General features: G+C 30.3%; 1 protein-coding gene across 1 annotated transcript; it reads left to right on the top strand.

Annotated features, from left to right (window-relative positions):
* The first annotated feature begins 8966 nt into the window (after positions 1-8966).
* LOC108461899 (potassium channel AKT2/3-like) lies at positions 8967-18380 on the top strand. The gene is made up of 11 exons (XM_017761876.2): positions 8967-9418; positions 12156-12377; positions 14025-14183; positions 14280-14337; positions 14616-14933; positions 15205-15444; positions 15524-15844; positions 15933-16124; positions 16223-16298; positions 16496-17062; positions 18164-18380. Exons 1-11 carry the CDS (start codon positions 9147-9149, stop codon positions 18283-18285), a joined length of 2547 nt encoding a protein of 848 aa, XP_017617365.1. The 5' UTR covers positions 8967-9146; the 3' UTR covers positions 18286-18380.
* Positions 18381-19353: the final 973 nt, after the last annotated feature.

Here is a 19353-nt window from a genome sequence, read left to right as displayed (position 1 = left end):
TAGTAATTTACCTGCACTTTCCATTTTTTTTTCTTTCTTTCAGAAAGGAAAAATTGTAGTTATTGCATGCAATTAGCCAAATTATTGAAGTTTGAATTAAGAGTTATTTTGTGGGTTAAGTCGTGTGAGTTTGTGGGGATAAATTCTAATATCAAATGATTTTCACATTAGTGGACTGCTTGGTCATAATTTTGACTCATATTCATATGTATCTTTATTTAATGCATTTTAGAACCATTATTATTGCCACTTTTGTTGTAATTTATTATATCTAACTATTCCATTTAGAGTATAAATCATTTGTCGATTGAATTTTGGTTTAGTTGGTATTGATATTATTATTAGTATAAAATGATATATTAAAGAGAGACTATAAATAATTTTAGACATTATATCAAAAAATAAAGACTAAAAATCGTGATAATACACTCATATTAACCTCTTTTATCTCTAAGAAAACTCTTAACAAATTTTACTCATGTTTCTGCAACTCTTTGAGCATTCGTAACAACCATTAGCAACTTTTAGCAGTCCATACGAGTATAATACCTTGCACCCAAACTTTGTATAAACAAATTTAACACAATGTTATTATTAAAAATGTAATCTTTTGCTGAGAAAAAAATTAATATTTTGTAAAGTGTCCTAAAGGATATCCTTACATTTTTGCTATGGTCCTCCTATCCAGTAATACTCACATACAAAAATATATAGTACTATGTAAAGGAAAATGCAAAATATTGCAAACCCCACCATCTTTTCCCTAACACATTCATTAATGCGAGTGTCTACCCCTCTCCGTTGAATATCTAGGCTCACCATTTTCCTTCTTTACTTTGCCTATTAACTTATCTTTGGCGAAAATATTTATTTATTCGTTGGCTTATTATTATTATTATTATTATTATTATTAAAACATGTTTTTAATATCTATACTTAAATGAAAATTGAAATTTAGTTCATGTGATTTGTTATATCTTTACCTTTAAGTTCCTTTTAACACTTGACCATCACAAGAATTTGGCAATACATACTTTTTAGCATTGCTTGAACATCATCTTTAAGGGACACAAAAAACCCATAGAACATATATTGCAAAGAGTTCCTGACCAATCAATAACATTCGACAGACACTTTGCCGGTTTCATCCAAGTCTGCTCTAATAGTGCCCTATGCCAACACATGTCACCCTATCACAGCATCGAAGGGAAAGGTTGTTAGGATCTAGTGCCTTAAGTGTAGTTTATTTGTCATTTATACTTGTAATTTTTCAAACAGATTGATTTAAATAAAATCCCACTATTCACGTTAATATCGTATGTGTTTGTCGTCAATGGTTTTTGCACGCAAAACAATATAAAAGTAAATATTAGCTCATTGGTTACCTAATATTTAACTAATACTAAGTTGCATTACATGGTCAGATTGTACTGCGAAAAGATAACTTGTATTAGTAGGTAATATAAAAGTTTCATATTCTAATGAATTGAACTTGAGCAAATCAAGTTAAAGGGCTATTATGTCATTTATCAAGTCCAAATAGGGGAATATCTTGTCTTGGGTATCAAAGTGATTTACTCTCAAAAGATAGACACTTAGATGTGATAGCCTAGATTGACGATACATAGAAAATAACCAATGTCGGATTAATCCTAGATCCGTTTATGGATTAATTCACTTGTGACATTCATAGTGTGACTTACCTCAATCTTAAGTAAGTGACTGGCTATGTGTGCGTGACTCGTATACTTTGATATATTAAAGGCCTGATGAGTTCAAATAATTAAAGAGCCGAAAGTTGGTATGTTGGGCATATGACTTTTGCATGACATAACTTCATTTACAATAATGGAATTCATAACCCAATAAAGGATAATAATATCCTCTCATTAGCATTACATATAGATGGAAAAGTAACGTGGCCAAAGATCATTTTTTTAGGACAAATGAACTGATTACTATTTATTAGTAATTGGCTTTTTCATGAAGATGTAATGGCTACCATGAGATAAAATAAGATCATATTAGAAGAACGAATTAATCCCAAAGAGTTTAAGGACATTCTATAAGGGTTGTATAGCCCAATTTTGGCCCGGGCTAAAACAAACCCAACTAAAGCTAACCCAAATAACCTAAACCCAACTATCCAAACTCAAAATTTAAAAAAAACCTAGCCCAAACCTAAGAGGCCCAAAACTTTAAATTTTTTTAGAAAAAAACCCTAGCCCCTTAAACCTAGCGCCGCACCTAGGTCTTCAACCACTCTTTGCCGCCACTCCTCTGACACCACCTGCCTCCATCACATCAGCCACTTGCTCCACTGCCGTTTACCTGCAAGAAGAACAAAGCAATCAAGTAGAAAAACAAGTTGTAAGAATCGCTATATAAAGCCACAAAATCATTTGTAATGGAGATTTTTTGAATGCAAAAACAGTGTTTCAAATATATATTTACAAAAAAAAAGAGGATTCAAGCATACGAAATAATCAATAAGAAACAACAAGTAGATCGAAGAGAAAAAAAAAGTCAAAAATGTGCTAAGGTCTTTATTTTCATTTATTTATTTATCTTATTTCTTCTCTTTTTTCCTCATTCGATTATATATACACATGCCTATATTTTCTTTATTTTTCTTTTAAAAAAATAGTCTATATATATAAATATATCAAAAAAAAGAAGAAAATAATTACCGTTTTTTGAGTTTCGGCCGCCGTGGCGACGGTCGACGGCGATGGTCTGTCGGAACTCTCACTGGACCCTAGGGCTCCTTCAGAAAAAAACAAAAGGGGGGAGAAGTTTTTTTTTGAAAAAAGTGTTAAAAGTGATTTTTTTAAAAAAATTTGGCCTTAAATAGACCTCCAAAACGACGTCGTTTTAAGTAGGCATTTTAGGCACCAAAACGACGTCGTTTTGACTTAGACCGGACCGGACCGACTCGACCCGACCCGCTTAGGATCCACGTGTTTTTTGGAAAATGGGTTATTTGCGCTTTTAGCCCATCCGCTTTTTTATTGTTTTGTAATTAAAATTTTCATTATTTCTAATTTTACCCCGCAATTTGTTTCGATTTCAAATTGGTCCCTCTTGATGCTGTGTTTTGGAAGGGAAGGAAAGGAAAAATTTCCCTTTTGGTCCCTCCTTGTTATTCGCGCATTTCAATTCGATCCCTTGCCTTATTTTTATTCTAGATTTGCCCCAAAAGTTTGTTTTTAGGTTCGATTTAGTCTTTTTTTGTTATTTTCACTATTTTAGTATTAAATTAATTAATTTAATATATATTATTATTACTATCATTATTTTACTATTATTTAGATTATTATTATTATTATTATTATTATTATTATTATATTACTGTTACTTTACTATTTAATATATTATTATTACCTTTTATTATTATTACTACTATTGTATTATTACTATTATTATATTTTCATCTATATTTATTTTCTTATTATTTATCTAGTTTTTATTTATCTATTTATATTTTGTTATTATTATATTTTAGGTATTATATCTTTATTTATATTTATGTATTAATATCATTATTTTACTATTGCTATATTTTTATATTATTATTATTATCATTACTATTATACTTTTATTACTACTACTACGGTATTATTATTATTATTATTATTATTATTATTATTATTATTATTATTATTATTATTATTATTATTATTATTTACTTGTTTTTTGTTTATTTTATTCTATTTTTATTTTATTTTTTCTTCTCTTTTTCTTTCTTATTGATTTGTTTAAAGTTTTAACAATTCTTGTTTTACTTGTTTATTTTTTTATTTTTATACTATTAGCCTTATTTTTATTTCATTTTTACAATTGCTTATATAATCATTATTGGTATTATCCTCGTCTGTTATTATGATATTATGCGTATTAGTACCGTAATTCATTTTGTATTTTACTACAAATTAGTACCACATTTTGCATGTTGGGCATATGACTTTTGCATGACATAACTTTATTTACCATAATGAAATTCATAACCCAATAAAGGATAATAATATCCTCTCATTAGCATTACATATAGATGAAAAAGTAACGTGGCCAAAGATCATTTGTTTAGGACAAATGAATTGATTACTATTTATTAGTAATTGGTTTTTTCATGAAGATGTAATGGTTACCATGAGATAAAATAATATCATATTGGTAGAACGAATTAATCCCAAAGAGTTTAAGGACATTCTATAAGGGTAACAAACTTATAATAAGGTCATTAGATGACACTTGATAAGTAACTTTTGTAATAGTATATAATAAAGGAAATTTCAATCATGATACTACAGTGGAATGACTTCATGATTAAATAATGTTATAATTAATAGATGAAAAGTTAGAACTTAATTACAAATTATTTAAGCCTTAATTATATATGTCCAATCGATCTCTCTACTAGCTTGAGATAACTCGAAATGAATTGCATGTAGAACCAATAATATGGAGTGAATAAAAATAATGAGAAAGGGAAATGGATCGTATGTATTACTGTAATAGTCCGTTTTCAGTAGTGTCGGAAACAATGATTTTGGGACCACAAATTCGTTAAGTCAGTAAATATTATTTACTTAGTATTTACGAGGTTATTTGAGTGTCATATTAAATTTTGGTCTAGTAATTTTAATGTTTGGTTAGTGAATTAAGGAAAAAGGATTAAATCGTAAAAGATGTAAAACTTAATCGCTATTGGACTTTATTGATTAAATGACTCAACTAACATAAATGGAAGGATTTATGAGCAATAGAACCATTATTATTGTAAATATATGGTTAAGGGTTGTAATTAGTTGAATTTGATGTTATATTAAAAGGGTAAAATTATAAATAGTTAAATAATGAATAAAGAAAAAAAAAGTTTATCATCTTCCTTAGCTTTGTTTCTACCAAAAATTTGAAAGGAAGGATAACTTATTTAAGCTCAACATTCGGCCATGCTTGAATTGATGCATGTAAGTGATTTTCTTAATTGTTTCTTGAAAATTTTATGTTTTTGATATCGTTGTAGCTTAATCTAGCTAGCCCAGAGACTATTTTGTGAAACTGTTAAAGTATTAAAAACTTAATATGGTTGTTATTGAAGTTTTCTTGATGTTTATGCTTGATTTTAAAGCTTGATATTGAAATAGGATTATTTTGTAAAGTAATTTTGTAGTATTTTTAAGTTTAGGGATTTAATTGAAAATAAAGTAAATATAACATGTTTTCTTGTGAAATTTCAACATGTGAGGACTGATTTGGGGTGGTTATGAATTCGGTTCAATGGGTATAAATTTTAATTGTGAGAATAATTTAATTTTGGTCTTAAGGACTAAATCGAATAAAGTGTAAAATTTTGGAGCTATTTTGAACAAGTTGTGAATGGGAAGACAGATGCATTAAATTGAATATTACATGAATTTGAAGCTAATAATTTGAAATAAACTACTTTATAGATCAAGAACTAGTAGAAAATTATGGAAAAGAGAAAGTTGCTAATTAGTCCCCAAATTTTACTATATCTCTACACTTTAGCCGTGGTACATTAATACGGTTTAATTTGGTTTAATTGGTATTATTATGTTGATTTCTAAATTTTGGTATGTTAAAATGTATGTAAATTTGTATTTGAATTCTTATAAATTGGTTCAAGGTGAGAAAATGATTTGAATTGTAAAATGTTATATGATCTTGTATATCGAGCCCGAATGAACATAGGATAGGATACAATTGGCATGCCAATAGGTTATTTTACGCGTTGCACGGGATTGACCTATGATAAGAAAATTCCTGACTTGATATTAAACACTAAATATACCGGAGTCCAGCATTTGTTGCGGACTATCGAATTATATTTATAGTGATTCTGGTGTGTTTCTAGGGGCGAATGTAAAGCCTACAGGCTTGGCATTAGATGATCAGTCGTGCTCTTGGTTGGATTGTCTCAATTGAGTATTTTGGCGCGTCTTGGGTGAATAATCGTGTATACACGTATCTGTTTATATCATTCATCAAGCTGCTTTTAAATATTTAAAAGTTTTACTAGTAAGTTATATAGACATTGACATGATTTTCAACATTAAATCGTGACTTGATCTTGAATAGTTGAGTATGTTATGTAACTTATGTATTTAAAATTCACCTATTGAATGATTGTGGTCTACAGGGTTAATGTTTAGAAACATTGTTGTTAAATGTTATGTTATGATTATATAGTAAGTTTATTGTTTCAACCTGTGAACTTACTAAGCTCTATTGAAGCTTACTTAGGTCGTTTTATTATTCTTGTAGATATCGTTTTGTGAACTAGGAAATCAGATTAACTTGAAGATCACACTATCTAACTATCTTTTGGTAATTCATTTTGAAAAAGTTTATTTTGGGATATGTGGCATGTAATAGGAGAATCATGTAAATGTTTTAAGTAATTACTACAAAATGGTACGTTCTATACTTGTGTGATGAATGTATGCTTTTAGTTGATAGTGTGTTTGTTCATGGTTTGGTATGAAATTCCAAATATGGTGTGAAACTTATCATACAATAGGAGATATGTGCTTATAAAGATGTTTTGGAGATTTTATGGTTGCATGGACTTGTTAATATAATGTTGTGGTTGGAATTGTCTTTATAAGATGTTAGCTTGAAGGATGTAATGGTACGTTTGATATGATTGTAAGTAGGAACTTGTGACTGTTAAAAACGACCAAGAATGGCACCAAGGAAAAGGGTATTGCAATATCCACACATTGGAATCGCGATACCTCCAACAGTATTAAAGAATGGAGGTACCCTTTAGTGGTATCACAATATCCACATTTCAAAGAGGACCCCAAGGCTTGACACTAGATATAGCGATATCCTCTTCTGGGTATCACGACATTGACATCGTCAAAAGGACAAAATTAGACAAAAAGGATAGTCTTTATCCACTCGGTCCACCAATCACCCAAAGCCCGTGTGGGGGTATTTTTGGCAACAAAACTCATCAGAAGACAACTTAAAATAACCAAAATTGGTTGAGAAGGAGAGAGACACAAATTAGCTTAGTTTTAGGATTAATTTTCTCTTAGTTTTCTGCACTTTTTCTAAGGTTTTCATTTCATTTCTTTTTTCTCAGTTTAAAGTTTATTTTTTTCTGCATTTACTTATTATTCTTGATGTTCTTAGTGTTAGTTATCATTGTAGTTTAGGTTTATTTACACTTTAAGTCCCTGTACTTTGGTTGCAAAATATTTTTAGCTTTAGTTTAATGTATTTCAGTTTCTTTTACTTTAACTCTATTAAAGTTTATTCCTTTAATGTTTATTACTTTAGACTTTCTTGTTGAATGCTTTTAATTTCATGTTTTTTAAGTTTTCTTTCATAAAAATCTCAACTTTTATATTTTTCTTCAGTTTTACTTTAATGGTGGTATTTTTTTCCGTTTCTATGTTCATCATCTTTATTTTCAGCATGAGTAGCTAAACCTCAAAGGGGGTTGGTTGATGGAGATGTGGATAAGCTAATTTTTTTACCAAAGACTAAATCGTAATAAATTGAACTAAATCGAATAGACCTAAAAACTTAAGAAGTGACACCCCTAAGGGAATATCAAGGTAAGTGAGGCCAAAAGGTAATCTTATTGTGTACTCGTTCATTAGTCCCGAATTAATCAATGAGATTGAGAGATAAATTGGAGCTAAGCCGTCTAAGTCAGTAAAATTGAGATCGAAATATAAAATAAAGTCACTTAGTAATTTAAGTGATTTAAGTTTCTTGTCTGAGAACCTGTAAACCACATTAAAATCAACCAACCATTGTTAGTAATTTATTTGGTTAAATTCTTAATTTTATATTCTTTGCAATTTAGCCCATTGATTTGCATATTTAATTTTCTTGCAAAATTTTCTTGTTATGATTTGTCGTAATATAAAATCGTATAAGTAGCTACTTAGACTCTATCATGTATGCTAGTTATCACTTAATTGCTATCTTCTTTAGGTTCGATCCTTAGAATACTCTGATGTTCCATTGTAACACTATAAGTATTACAACTGACTTGTACGCTTATAGTAAAATCGTGCTTTAAAAATTGCCTTCTAAAATCATTGTTTTATGTGCACATGCGTGATGTCAGTCAGAACTCAAGCCATGCTACTATATAACTTACCTTTCATCTACCCGTGAGGGGGGGAATCGTTATATCTCTACCTTAAGTTCCCTCAACAGAACAATTGACCACCATAAGAACCTAATGATGAATAACCTCACCATAACTTCTTAGCATCGCTTTTACATCATCCCAAGGGATACACGCAACCCATAAAAGATAATTCGGGAAGATCTCTTGACAAAATTTATCAACCCATCACATCCAACAGTCACTTAGCTTGATCTCATCCAATTTTGCTCTAGTACTGCCTTACGCTGACACACACCACCTTATCACCACACCTAGAGGAAAGGGTAACTCAATAGTTGGGACCCTTACCCAACCCTGATTCCCCTCAACAAGTAGATGAAGGGCAAGCAATCTTACTCTATAAAAAGTCTTCCTCACAATCTTCCCAAAATAATAACTCTGCGCACTACTCATAGTGTGAACTGCCTTCATTTTATTGGCTCTCTACATTCTCATGGAGTAAACAATCACCACAAGTCACACCTACATTTTGTGTTATAACATATTAAAAGTTAAAGATTAATTTTTCATTTTGATTTAAAAACATAATCTAATCATTGAAGACATTAATATCTTAGTATAAAAATGACTATTAATAACTCATACAATCATATCAACCTAAAAATTAAATCATAATAAACTCAGTAAACATATCTAATAGTAAACCAATTTTGACAGAAAATATCAACAATATTAATGATTGGACTAAAATTTTAAATTGAAAAGATAAAAAAATTAATAACTTTTTAACCACAACAATTAATTTTGTAAAATATAATGATTGAATTATTATTGGACCACCAAGTACTCTCCCATAACCACAATAATTATATCAACTCTCTCTTGTTACTATTTTTTTCATTTGGGGGTTTACCTTTCTCTCCCACATCTTCTCCTTCAAACTCTCTTTAATTCACTGTCCTTCACCACTGTATTTAAAGTCCCCAGCTTTGGCTTAAAAAAAACTCAAAGCTAGCCTTTAGAAATGGAAGTGAAATTTTCTCCTGAAAGATTCAACATAAGCTCAAACATGGCAAAGGTTGATAGGGTTGAGCAGCTTAAAAAAGATGATGATATTGTTGTAAATGAAACCCCACAACCACACACAGATGATCATAATTCAGATGAAGAAGATACATCTCTGAGCCTGAGCAGCTTGTCCAAGCTTATACTTCCCCCTTTGGGTGCTTCAACCTATAACCACAGCCACATCAAGTCCAAAGGATGGATCATCTCTCCCATGGATTCAAGATACAGGTATGCTTTATGTGTATATACATATATGTGTGCAATACTACTCCAATAATTGCTAAGAGAGAGACAATTATTTGTTTGATTTGATTTAATTTAACTTTTTTTTACGTTAATTATTTGGAACATGAAAAAGCATTCATGAATACATATTGTCAACTGGTCCAGAATAAATTCCTAGAATAAGATCATTATACAGGGATAAGCTTTTTCTCAAAGCTGTTTTTTTATTCACAAAAATTGGTCCAGAAACTTTTACTTAAAAGCATATCCATGATAGGTTGAATCACCAAGTTAAAAGCATTTTGCCCCCAACAACTATCACTATAATTCCAATTTTGCATAAATTCTCTCACCTTTTTACTTTCTAGAATTCTTTAGAGTTGAGCTGTGATTTAAATATCATACCTACTTGTGTCTATCATTCATTTGCATAAATTTTTTTTTTTGAAGCAATTTGTTTAGTTAAATATATTGGCTGAGTTCAATTTTCTCCAAATTTCATGGATTCCCCCATCTTCTTTATCTCTTGCATTATGCCCCTTTTCGTAATTACAATTGGGCCAATTACTCGGGTAGTTCAAGTCCACTAATCTTGTATGCAAAGATAAGTTTGGTCAAATTTATAGAAGATCCTTGTACTTTATATTTTTGGTGGATTTAATCCCTCATCTAATTTTTGAAATGTCTATTTTCAGTCCTGAAAGATAACATTTTTTTTCCTGTTAATTACATCAATAACTTGACGTGGTTTATTATTTTTTAACATATATATAATCATGTAACTTATATACCTAGACATTTATTTTTTCTATTTATATAAAAAATTTTGCACAAGCGGCCGGTTTAATATTGCTTTTAAAAGTTCTTTGGGGACAAAAGTATTTCTAAATAAGCTGTTTTTTTAGGGAAAAAGTATTATTCCCGAGCCAAAAATTAACCTAAAAATATTTTTTTCAAAAACTTCAACTTTTCCCTTTTAAGAAACATTCCGGTTAAATTTACTAAAATTACATGAAAAATAATAATATAAAGACAACATATCTTGGAGGATTGAAAATAAGCATTTCAAAAAGTAGAAATCAATGGAGCCACCATTCATATGGATATAAAAAACAATACAAATATATCAACATCATAAGAAAGCAATAATTAAGGCAACATAACACCCAAAATATCAACGTTGAAACAAACTATTTTTATCCTCATTTCTCAATTTTTAATATGGAAATTTTGGAAGTAGAATATTTGGTTAACATACCCTAACTCACCCCAAGTAAAACAATATCACTTTTAAGTACTGTAATACTATCGCTTTATGGAAAGTTTAGGCCAAAAGGAGGAGGAGGACAAAAGCAAAGGCAAAAGTGATCAACTTTTATTTTTTGTGGTTGGGAAGGAAAACTGATAAACTTGAAAGACTTTAGAGTACATTATTTATAACTTCATGTTTTCAAATTCAATAATTCACAATACGAGAAAGGATAGTACGAAACAAGGGCATCACGTCATCCTACATTCTTTTCTAATTATTTAATGATATTTCGGTAATTTTTTCATGTCATTGATACATAAATTTGATAATTTTTTTAACTCGAAACTCTAGACCTCAGACCCCAAACTCAACCCCAACCTCAAAGTCGAACCTAGACCCCGAACCTTGATTTTGGCCTTTTAGTTTAGGGTTTAAGATTCAAAGTTCGAGTTCGAGTTTTAAGTTTGGGTTAAGGGTCGGGTTCGGAGTTTAGGTTAAAAAAATACCAATATTATGTACCAATAGTATGAAAAAAAATTACTAAAATACCAATATTATGTATCAATGTTTCATACAATCATTTCTCTTCACGATAGATATACCATAAAATCTAGTTGGATGGAATAATAAGGAATTTGAGGTCTCAATAATATTTCATATTTAGATAATAATAGATAGCGTAGATTTGAATATTTATAGATATTTAATTTGTTTTTTATTCAAATATTTAGATATGTTAATTGGTATTCACTGTGAATTTAGACTGAATGCATATATTTTATATATTTATTATTCAAATATTATTTACTTTTATGAATAATGGATTCGAATATCTAGATTTATTATCTATTTTATTTTTAAAAAAAATTATACTTACTATATGTGAATATTTAGCAGATTAAAATATTTTACGTATAACTTAATTAATTCGATTATTAATTAATGAATTTAAATTGAAAATCAAATTTTAAAGTAGATTTACGTATTCAAATTTAAATTTTATAGAAATTATATATATTCAACTCAATATCATTTTTATCTAAGTTTATTCTTATAAATGAAAATATTTATCTATTAAAATAAAATTCGACCCAACTCTACTCCGTATTCAACCAAATCCCATACGGCTTTCAATCATCCAAGATATACATATACTGCTTATTTTGAAAGAAGAAGAACGAAAAAATGTTGACTTTAAGCATGCAATGTAGACTAATTAAATTAAAATTTGTTGATACACAGTATTAACGGTAGTGAAGAAAAAGAGGGAAACATTCTAGTTCAAGATCAGAAAGGAAAAGCCCCTCCTCAAAAGGGTCTTTGGAATTGTATTTTAAGAAAATACCAAGTCAAGTTATTTTATAATAAAATATAAAATATAAATTATTATAATAGTATAACAATTTGCCCCATATGGTCGAAGAAATATAAAATAATATATATAAATTACTTAGAAGTGTAATAAAGAAATGGAAATTGCATTTGCAGGTGGTGGGAAACATTTATGGTGATGTTAGTATTTTATTCAGCATGGGTTTACCCATTGGAAGTAGCGTTTTTCACGTCATCGTCTCCGCCCACAAACCTCTACATCGCCGACAACGTTGTCGATTTTTTCTTCGGCGTCGATATTGTCTTGACGTTTTTCCTTGCCTATATTGATTCAACCACTCATCTGCTTGTCCGAGACCCCAAAAAGATTGCCCTAAGGTTAGTGTTAATCGTTATTATGTTATCAGTCTAATTTCGATTGCAGTCCCTATACTATATTTTTTTATATTTAGGATTTGATCTTTCTATTTTAATTTGGCATGATTTGACCCTTTCACTTTTATAATACTATTAGTAGACCCAAATTGATAAAACCTTTTAGTTTAAAATGGTGATGTGGAATTTTATAAAAAATATGTCCTCAATTAGTGGTTGAATGTGGCAGTAAGATTTAAGGGGCTAATTAAAATTCTAAAAAAAATTGGGTTTAATTAATTTTTTCAAAATTTTGGGGTTTAATGAAAATTTTAAAATTATTAAGAGATTTAATTGAAATTTTTAAAAGTAATGAGAATTTTCAAAATTTTGAAAGTTTAACTAATATTTCAAAACTTTTGTAGAACTTAACTAAAATTTTAAAAAATTTAAGGGTTTAAGTAACATTTTCAAAAATTTGAAGAGTTTAAGCCCCAAGCATTCATTGATATGTAATTTTATTATTGGTTGAATATGTCACAAAACAGTAAAAGTTCTAATTTTATAACTTTAACTATGAAAATTAATAATGTTATCAATTTAAACATACTAAATTAAATTAAATATAATACTAAATCTCAATTACATACCTTAATATGTATTATTAATTATATAAAATATTAAATATTAAATATATTTATAACATTATTGAGCCTTATCTTAATTGATATTGTTGGTATCGCAACAACTAGTAAGACATGACTTTATACGTGCTTAAGTGCGCATTTTCTCAGATTTAAAAATGGAAAGGTATATGGGTAGAAATGTAGACTTTGTATAAATATATATATATATATATATGTATAAATATATATATATACTTATAATATCAAACATGTATGTAAATATAACACATTTTTAAATTATGTTTAATAAAATTATTATTATTTGATACATTAGTGATGAAGATTTTAACTTCACAAATAGGGTTAAAAACGCAATATGTTTCGCTTATTTCTTTTATTTTATAAATATTAATTAAAGATATGTGGTTACTTTTAATCCCGCTTGTAAAATTAAAATTTTCATTATTAATATATCGAATAATTATCCAATAAATGGAATATGTATATATACCTAAAATATTGGATTTGATGAATTTATTCTCAATACTAGGTTCCTAATTTATTTGTTAATGGAAGGAGAACATATTCCGCCACGAATAAATCAATTAGGGCTTACTTTATATAGAATTTTTTAAAAATCTTTTAAATAAAATTTTAATTCAAATCATAAACTCGAGTTTCAAGTAATAATTTGAATTTATCATTTAATAAATCTATTTCAATCAAATAACTAAAAAAAAATCCTGTAATAATATAATATGCAATCTGTATTTAAGATTTTGATTGAGTTGACATCATTATCAACCAAATTTCAACTCAGTTATAAAATTATCAAAAACTAGTTACTTTTACAAAGCAATAGATATTATTTTGAGGATAATTTTATTTTTTCATATAAAATTTAGAAAATATTTATACATTATGAGATTTGATTCATGAATATAACATTATTGATAATGTAATCACCAACTTTGGAAAGACTAATTTTCACAAAGTACATAAAGAAGGGGGGGGGGAAAATGATGAAATGGTTTTGGGATTTTAGGTACCTTTCAACATGGTTCTTAATGGATGTGGCATCCACTATCCCATTTGATGCACTTGCCTATTTGTTCACTGGCAAAAGCAAAATGGGACTCTCTTATTCCCTTTTGGGATTGCTCAGATTTTGGCGTCTCAGGCGGGTCAAGCAGCTTTTCACCAGGTTTTTTTCTTTTTGGCTTAATATATCAAAGTTTGGGTCAAATTTTCGTATCAAACCCTTGAATCTTTACGTTTTTATTGACTTTACTTTTTGTAGGCTGGAGAAGGACATTAGATTCAGCTATTTTTGGATCCGATGTGCCAGGCTTATAGCTGTAAGTGAAAACTGAAATTATCCTCCAGATTTTGAGTTGGTAATGAACTTTAAAATCGTCAAAATACCAAGTTGATCAAATCTTTTCTCAAATTTAATCATTAATTTAAGCATTAAATATACGGTTCAAATCTTGCAGTATATTTAAAATACGTGGATCAAATATATTAAAATCAAGTTATCCTATCCACAATTTTATCTAAATTTTCTCTGCATCATATTTGAGCTGGAATTAGTATTAACTCCCCTTTATAATTGACGCCGTTTTGCTGAATGCAGGTGACACTGTTTCTGGTGCATGGTGCAGCATGCCTTTACTACATGCTGGCTGACAGATATCCGCACCAGGGAAACACATGGCTTGGGTCCGTGAATCCAAATTTCAGGGAAACAAGCCTTTGGATCCGATATATCTCGGCTTTGTATTGGTCCATCACCACCATGACCACCGTCGGGTACGGCGATCTCCATGCAGTCAATACCGTTGAAATGATCTTTATCATCTTCTACATGCTCTTCAACCTCGGCTTGACTGCTTATATAATTGGTAACATGACTAATTTAGTGGTTGAAGGAACTCGACGCACCATGGAATTTGTAAGTTCTTCTAAAGTTTCTCAAATTCAAATTAACCCCTTACTATTAAAATGTATCAATTTAATCCTTATGCTAAATAAAAAGAATAAAATAAACTAAAATTTAACAGGGTTGGGAATAAAAAAAATCAAGCCATTTTAACAAAAATAATTAGGTAAAATTAAAGAATAAGGACTAAATCTCGAATTTAAATACTAAAGGGGAATCAAAACCAGAATTCGACAGCCATATATTCGAGAATTTTATGTAATTTTTCTCAAAAATGTTGCAGAGGAAAAGTATTGAATCAGCTTCAAATTTTGTGTCTAGAAACCGGTTGCCCCCAAGGTTAAAAGACCAGATATTGGCTTACATGTGTTTGAGGTTTAAAGCTGAGAGCTTAAATCAGCAACAACTCATTGAACAACTCCCTAAATCCATTTACACAAGCATTTGCCAGCACTTGTTTTTACCTATAGTAGAAAAAGTATACCTTTTCAATGGCGTTTCAAGGGAAACCCTGCTGCACCTGGTAAGTGTTTGTGTCAAATTTTGTAAAGAGATTCGAATTATGGGATTTTATATATTTTTTTTATTTGAAAATTTATCAGGTGGCGAAGATGAAAGCCGAATACGTACCGCCAAGAGAGGATGTTACGATGCAAAACGAACCGCCAGAAGACGTTTACATCGTTGTGTCGGGGGAAGTAGAAATCATCGAGTGTGAGATGGAGAAAGAGGAAGCTGTTGTTGGAACCCTGCAGTGTGGGGACATGTTCGGAGAAATCGGTGCGCTTTGTTGCCGGCCTCAAAGGTTTACGTTCCGGACGAAGTCGCTTTCGCAACTCTTGAGGCTCAAAACCGCCGATTTGATCGAAGCAATGCAGGCCAAACACGAAGATAATGTTGCTATCCTTAAAAACTTCCTTAAGGTCACTCCGTTCACTAGTTTCTAGCCGCTTGTTTATGCTATTAGTTTGCAAACTTAGGGGTTGAAGTTGAACATGTAACATGTTGCAGCATAACAAAAGGCTTAAGGATCTTAAAGTTGGAGGTATAGTAATGGAGGGCGGAGAAGAAGACGGTGATCCGAAAAACATGTCCGTTAATTTGCTTGATGTGGCTGACACCGGCAATGCTGCTTTCCTCAACGAGCTTCTCAGGGCAAGATTGGATCCCGACATAGGAGATTCTAAAGGCAGAACCCCGTTGGTGCGTTTTAATTTGAAGAGAACTGAAGAGTCGAAAAGTAACATACATTACAATCATAATAAACCCGAACTAACCTAAACTATTGTTTTATTTTTCAGCACATAGCAGCATCAAAAGGGCATGAAGATTGTGTGTTGGTACTCCTTAAGCATGCTTGCAATGTGCATTTACGAGGTAAAAATAAGACATTGTAATGCTTTTTAAATTCATCAACTTTTGTCTATTATGGACATGGATTGTTATTAAAGTAAAGGGACAAAATTATGTAAAATTTAAAGTATAAGGATTAAATATCAAATTTGAGTATAATAAAGGGATTAAGACTAGAATTTGACCAATTAATTAATCTCAGAATTAATCAAATGTTGCAGATACAAACGGCAACACTGCACTGTGGGATGCTATATCCTCGAAGCACCATTCAATATTCAGGATACTATACCATTTCGCCTCCATTTCCGATCCGTTCACCGCCGGCGATCTCCTATGCACTGCCGCCAAAAGGAACGACCTGACGGTGATGCAAGAACTATTGAAACAAGGACTGAACGTCGACGCGAAGGATCGCCATGGATCGACGGCGTTACAAGTCGCCATGAAAGAGAAACACCAAGAAATGTTTAACCTGCTCGTAATGAATGGAGCGGACGTCGTCGATCCAAACACGTATGAATTTTCTCCCACGACTTTGAATGAAATAGTGAAGAAGCGAGAGATCGGCCACCGAATCACGGTGATGACCGACAACGAACCGCCGTTGAAGGAGGTTGAAGGTGACCTTCATGTGGGCATAGTAGGCAAAAGCTGCAGAGGGATGGACCATCCAAGGGTGAGCATCTATAGAGGGCGTCCATTAATGAGGAAAGAATCTAGTTGCATGGAGCCTGGGAAGCTAATAAGGTTGCCTGGTTCTTTTGATCAGCTCATCAACTTTGCAGGTTTGGATCATAGCTGAACTAACATTTTAATTTACAGGGTTAATTCCACTAGACGTCCCCAAATTATAGTATAGATTTTAAATTGGTCACTAAATGTAATTATATCCAAGGGGTAAGGCAACATTTACCTTTGAACTTGGTAATTTTTTCCAACTTGGTCCTTGAACTTTTTTTTATTCACATTAATCCTTAAAATTTATAACTTTTTTTAATTTTGATCCTTGTGATGATGTGACACTCTAATATTGATCACCTAAATTATTTATAAAAAAATTATAGTCTTTTAGGTGATGATATGGAACAATATCATAGTGTAACATCATCACATAGACAAAATAACGAGAAAATTTGTCAAATTTTAAGACTAATATATAAAAAAAATTCAAGGATTAAATACTGTTTTATCCTTACATCCAAGGACGAAGTTGAGGACAGGGAGAACCTTGATCCCCTTGGTTAAATGGGCTAATTCCAATCTTAGCCCTTGGTTATAATAAACTATTTAATTTAAGTTTTCTTAGCCTCTCAAAAAATAATAACTTAATTTAAGCACTTTTAGCAACAAGTTTTTAGCATTGACCCCTTGAACTTTTATAATTTTATCTCGTCCTAGCTTTGTCCTTGATTGTATCAATCAAGTCCTTCTGTCAACCTAATTGTTAATTCAAGCGTTAAATGCCGATTCAGATCTAACATGAATCATATTTAAAATGTGTGGATTAAACTGTAAATACATATGTATCTATTGAATGGATAGTTTGAATATGACGTGTTAAAAGAAATCAAATATTACTACTTCTTTTCATTAACACTTCATATCCAACTATCCAAGCAATTGGTACACATATTTTCAATTTGATCCTCATGTTTTAAATATGTTTAGCATCGAGTTGACATCTAACAACCATTTTAATAGCTAGGCTAATTCAAGAACCTAATTAATACAATATCAATATACTTTGAGCACTCAATTAAAATATTTTGAAGTTTTTAGCCAATTTAAAATCTAAACAAGAATTTGAGGATGTGGGGTGCAATTAACCCTATCTTATATCTAGTCCTTTGCAAACAAATTAATTATTTTCACTCAATTTGTCGCAGGAGAAAAATTCGGGATCGATGCAAGAAATGCCATTGTAACAGATGAAGCTGGGGCCGAAATTGATTCCATTGAAGTGATAAGAGATAATGATAAACTTTTTATTTTTGAAAATTTTAAATAAAGAGTTTAACGCGGGTGATTGATGTAATTACTTTTAAAAGGTGGCATCATGTACAAGCTTATTTAGATAAAAGAATTACTAGCTTTATCAACAAATATTAATATTATTAAGCGGGATAATTACAAACCCTATACATGAACTGTAAAATAAACATGAAAAATACTAAAAGAAAATTACTAAGCTTTACATTATTAGGCAACTATATTTTATTCCCTTGGTTTGAAAACATTTTTTACCTTCAAAAACATTGGGAAAATAGTTTATTGAATTTTAGTTCAATTGACATCATTTTTGTTGCAATATATAAGAGAATGTAGATTCGAGGCCGTTTAAGTGCGCATTATGTTTCGATTTAAACAATTTGGAGAGTTTATGGATAGAAATATGAATTGTATAAAAATAACATATTGCAAAAAATGATGGAACTTTTTTAAATTTAGTCATAACGATATTTAGTGCATAATATAGTCCATGCAAGCAATAGCGGAGGCAGAAAATTATTTTAGGGGCCGAGATTAAATTGTATATTTTTACGACAGTAAAAATGTAATTTCACTATTTTAATGGTCTATATCTTTATGAATTTTAAAAGATTAAATCAATTTTTATCATTTTTAGGAGGGCAAAGTGCAATTTTACCATTATTAATTTAAAATTTTATAAATTATAAAGGGTTTAAATGAAATTTTTTTCATTTTAGGGGAGGCTAGGGCCCCTACCAGCCCCTGGCTCCGCCACTGTAAGATTATAATAAGACTTAGATAGCTTTAACGCATACTTTGAGTTGAGTTTGAGTTTAGACATTTTAATTTTTTTTTTTGAAAAACCCAACTGATGCCATTATTAGATGGGATATTATCCAAGGACAGACGCAACAATAACTTCTTCCTACAGCTGTCCTACTGTAATTGGCATCCAAAACGATGCATTGGGGAAATTGAAAGCAGAAAAACAATAAAATTTTATTATTCGAGAAAAGTAACCAGAAAGACTCTAAACTAAAAGCAAATACTGAAATACTAAGATTAAATCCCATTTTTTTCTCACTAAACCCATAAATCTGTTGTG

This window comes from Gossypium arboreum, chromosome 13 (genome assembly GCF_025698485.1).
Source record: "Gossypium arboreum isolate Shixiya-1 chromosome 13, ASM2569848v2, whole genome shotgun sequence".
NCBI classification, from domain to species: domain Eukaryota; kingdom Viridiplantae; phylum Streptophyta; class Magnoliopsida; order Malvales; family Malvaceae; genus Gossypium; species Gossypium arboreum.
The sequence above is the reverse complement of the archived record's forward strand: the minus strand, read 5'-3'. Positions and strand labels throughout refer to the sequence as shown.